General features: G+C 44.2%; 1 protein-coding gene across 1 annotated transcript in view; it reads right to left on the reverse strand.

Moving 5' to 3' along the window:
• Window positions 1–1,804: 1,804 nt before the first annotated feature.
• TMEM256 (transmembrane protein 256) overlaps window positions 1,805–4,543 on the reverse strand; it is a 3,470-nt gene continuing 731 nt past the window's right edge. The window contains exons 2-4 of the mRNA XM_072399225.1: window positions 3,939–3,976; window positions 2,386–2,466; window positions 1,805–2,089 (exon numbers count right to left, since the gene is read on the reverse strand). Of these exons, the coding sequence (XP_072255326.1) occupies window positions 1,946–2,089; window positions 2,386–2,466; window positions 3,939–3,976 (263 nt within the window). The 3' untranslated portion in view covers window positions 1,805–1,945. The remainder of the gene's footprint in view (window positions 2,090–2,385; window positions 2,467–3,938; window positions 3,977–4,543) is intronic.

Here is a 4,543-nt window from a genome sequence, read left to right on the forward strand (position 1 = left end):
TCAGAGGAATAAAAAGGGATTTATTGCTCTTTTGCACACATACACAGCATGGAAGGTGGTATGAAAATGCGGGGTCCTGTGAGCATTCAGGTCTATTGTAAAGGTTTCATACAGAAATAAGTAAATCCAGGAGGGCCAGCATAACAAGAGGACTCGCAACATCACAAGCAACAGAAAGGGAAGATTACCCTTAAAGTGCAACTAAACCAAAAATTACACTTACCTTTAATCCTGCAGGTCCCTCGATGGCTCCCGCGATCCGGTCCGGCATCATCCCAGAATTCCTCTTCCTGCACTGGGTGCGGCCATCTTAATTCTTATCTTTTTCTTCTTTGCACATCACCCGATCTTGCACTGCGCAGGCGAGAGATCGGGTGACGTAGCTTGCTGTAAAGGAGAAAGATAAGAGAGCTTTTCTCATTGCGCTTGCATGAGATTGGCACCTCTTTCCCCTAATAAAAAAAAATGCCCCTTCTGCATGTCTGCAATCTCCGGCATGTGCAGAAGGAGCACCCAGAGCCATAGCTACATCATGAATCCCTGGAGGCTCTGCGCTCCCATTCAGTCTTGATCACCTTGAAGGGGTAAGTGCAGCACCCGTTTAAAAAAAAAAAAAATACTATTTTCCCTTTACATATAAGGGTTCTCTACTCTTTTATGTAATGTGAAAATGTTAAGTTATGGTACACTTTAAGGACACTGATCATTATTTACCCTGCAAGACTGAGGACATCTGGTGGCAGAGACCCAGTACTGCATGTGGCAGTACTGAAGGGGAGTAAAAGTACTGCTGTAACAGGTCTTTTTACTGCAGTGAACAATTCTTAAGGGTCAAAGATGCTACAAAGTGACTTTTGTCACCACACTTACAATGATCAGCCTATCCATGCCTAACAAAGGAGGGCAAATTTTGGACTAAACTATCCTGACCTCCTCAGCTAATCCACATTCCTCCTGCTTAATCCACCTATAAACCCAGCCCAGGACCAGACTCTGGTACCTCCGGCCCCTTCACTAGGCTTATCCTTAATGGCAGAGAAACATTTTTATGTCTGTGAGCAGCTTGCTCAATATTGGATTCTTGTATATGTTGCATGGGAAGCTCCCCAAGAGGACAGGGGGCCACAAACATTCCTCCTCAATTCCCCCTTATCATTAGCAATTACCCCAACAACCCCATTCACATTATTCCCATCATGAATCAAGACAGCGTTATCAGAAACATAACATTCATTGTGATTATTAGCTTCATCTCTCTCCTCAAAGATGAGCATGGCTGATTCCGGGCTTGCAATGTGCTCAGACCTTCTTCCATTCTCGGAATAGAGCCGGATCCCTCAGTCAGTCCTCGCTTCATCAAACCTCGCCTTCATTATCACAAGTGCAGGTGACATTGGTCTGCTGGTACCTAAAGTTCCTCTTACGCTGACTGGTGTCAGTCAGGTTTCCTATTTCATTATCAATACTGGAGGCAGCTTCACTCACAGCGGTCCATTACTCTGCCTGCCGCATGTAGTATGCTGGTTACAGGGCGCTCCATTCTTCTCATTACCTATGCACTTTATCCTTTTCCCAGTCACAGGCCTGCAAACTGAAGCTTGTATTCCCCGTCCAGCCGGAGTCACTCTTTACATTTTCAGCACTCACAGTCACGTCTGCAGATGATTTCCCCTCCGAGTATCACGCTTACACAGAGTGCAAGCTCCTCTGTCCAGAGACTGATAGAACTGTCCCACTGTACAGCGCTGCAGAATAGGTAAGAGCTATATATATGAAGTACAACACATCAACCACAGTCAAGAGCTAATCAAGTAAGTGTGTTTTATTAAAAAATATATGAGCGATTTGAATATATGAGTGATATTTGAAATCATATACAGGATATATAACTTTCATTTGGAATGGGATAACGTACAACCTTGGGATAAAGTTCGGTCCTGACCTTTCAAAGGGCCATGGCAGCCCAGCCAAGGATTAGAAGAACGCCCCCACCGGGTGCAGCTTTTGTAAGAGTGGGGTCCCCAGATATGGCATGGTAATAAAACGTCCCAGAGAACAAAGCAATACCTGATGCCAGCAGAGGTCCTGCCTGCAGGGATGCCAAACACAAAACATTTTATGTCACTGCATAAAATGTACAAAAAAAAACATAAAATACATCGGGGCCCAAACATAGAGGAATGCAGGGGTGAGGAGATCAGAGACAGGTATAAGGGGGGTGATACAGAGGGATGGAGGGATCCAGAGGTGAGGAGAGGTGTAAGATAGGTGTAGTGTACGGAATAATTTAGTATCCTTCACTAAACATTGGAAAATCATCTCTGGATGGAACAACCCTTTAAACCACGCAAAAGGAGTCCAGGAAGGCCACAGAAGTTCACATACCAGATGAGGGCGCCTACAATGCGGTACAGCCAATAAGGCCAGGCTATGCAGGAAATGGTACTTGTTTCCAGTTTCAAACAGCTAGAATGAGACAGAGAAAAATATAAATGACTGACAAAACCTGGTGTATACTAAACTCTAAAGATGAACTCTGGGCACAGACGAAAAAAACACCAACAAATGCCATACATCAGGGGTGCACAACAGATGGATCGCGATCTACTGGTGGATCGGAAAGGCAACGCAAGTGGATCGCGGAGCCCTGCCTTTAAAAATAAACTCTACCACGCTCAGGAGTTATTAAGTCCAGGTTTTTATTGTTGGTAGATCATTTTGACTTGGTCATTTTAAAAGTAGCTCGCAAGCCAAAAAAGTGTGGGCACCCGTGCCATACATGAATCATCCTGTAGTACTATTTTCTGCCACTAGGTATCCTCAGTCTGGTGATAACCATCACTGAACCTACTTCCTATGAGCTCATGTTGCCCTGCCCCCTGGCTGTGATTGGACAATATTAGGAAAGGTTATCCAATGCCAGGTTTATAAAAAGGGACAACTTATAAATGTTCTTTCCTTTGAGGAAAATGATTTAGGATCTTTATTATAAATAGGCCCTTCCCCTGTAGATGGTACTTGTAGACTCTCATAGGGGAGGGGGTCCCTGTGACAATGGAATTGTGACTCCCGATAGGACAATGGTTGTATCTTTATGGCTCTGTTTTGCTGCTGTCATATAAACAAACACACGATGAGATTAGAACACAAACGCTCCCAGGAACTGATCTGCAGCTGTTGGATTTGTTCTGAAAATGCAAGCCCAGCACTGAAAACAATGGCAGCTGACCAAGCGTGAGTCAGAAAATTGTGTCTGTCAAGGGAGCCACTGGCTATAAGGTGAACATATTTCCACTTTAAAAGAAGATCCATGGGCAAGAAAAAAAAGATTGCTGCCCTCTAAATCCTGATGGCATTGGAAAAAAAAAAAAAAGTTTCTTCCTTTGTCTCAGAGTGGGATGTCCTTCTTCAGATGTCTGCAATACTTCACTTCCCTCGCTCTCCACTGGCTGCCCATATTGCTTCCCTTGCTCCTTATTGGCTGCCCACATTACTTCCCTTGCACTCTATTGGCTGCCCACATTACTTCCCTTGCACTCTATTGGCTGCCCACATTACTTCCCTTGCACTCTATTGGCTGCCGGTGACATCAGTGCGGGTGGGAGAAGAGGCGGGAAATTCAAATAATTTTGTATTGGATTCAATGATGAGTCCAATACAAAGAACTCTTGATATATTATATAATTATATTATTCATTCTACTGTACAGGTATATTACAGGTTTAAATATTTTTTAACAGATTTTTGTGTTTTTTTTTATAGTTTTTATTTATTTTATTATTAAATGTATTAAATATTGGACATATTTTGGTGAGGCCTATAATGTAAAATGAATTTCCATGCAATAAAATGTAACGCTTTTTGCGTGGAAATACGGACAGAATTAGAATGCCTGGGGGGTTATTGTGATTATTGTAATTCTGTACGGACAGACTCACCTCCTTTAGGTAATCATCGCGGTCGCTGCGTCTGAACCCTGCAAGAGACACACACAGAGTATAAGAGAGTGCGGTCACAGAAGAGACATCACATTCATCATGGAGATGGGCTGCCAATCTGACAACCAATCAACTTCCCAACACTCTGTGATTGGTCAGCGTGCAAATCTTTGTATGTATACACACATCCAATCACAATCGTCTCTGTCTAATGCTGTCTCTCACCATCACCTGCACTCTCATTCTCTCATGCAACGCCTCTCACTCCCTTGTGTTGTCTCTTCCTGACTTGCACACAGTGTCTCGCCATGTCTCTCTCCTTTCCCAAACTTCATCTCATGCTCTCTCGTTGCACCATCTCATGCTGTCTCTTCTAAACTCCATCTCATCCTTCCCAAACTCTGTCACGTGACATCTCTCACGGTCTGGAAACGTCTGTCTCTCCAAAAAAGCCTTGTCACGGCATCTCGCAGCCTCTTCTCTTTCTCAAACTGCTGTCATGGCAGCTCTCTCTCTCAAAGCACCATCTCGCTCTCCTTCCTAAAAGCGCCGCCTCCTGGCGTCTCTCCCTCCCTCATAGCGCCGCCTCCTGGCGTCTCTCCCTC

This window comes from Pyxicephalus adspersus, chromosome 2 (genome assembly GCF_032062135.1).
Source record: "Pyxicephalus adspersus chromosome 2, UCB_Pads_2.0, whole genome shotgun sequence".
Taxonomy (NCBI): Eukaryota; Metazoa; Chordata; class Amphibia; order Anura; family Pyxicephalidae; genus Pyxicephalus; species Pyxicephalus adspersus.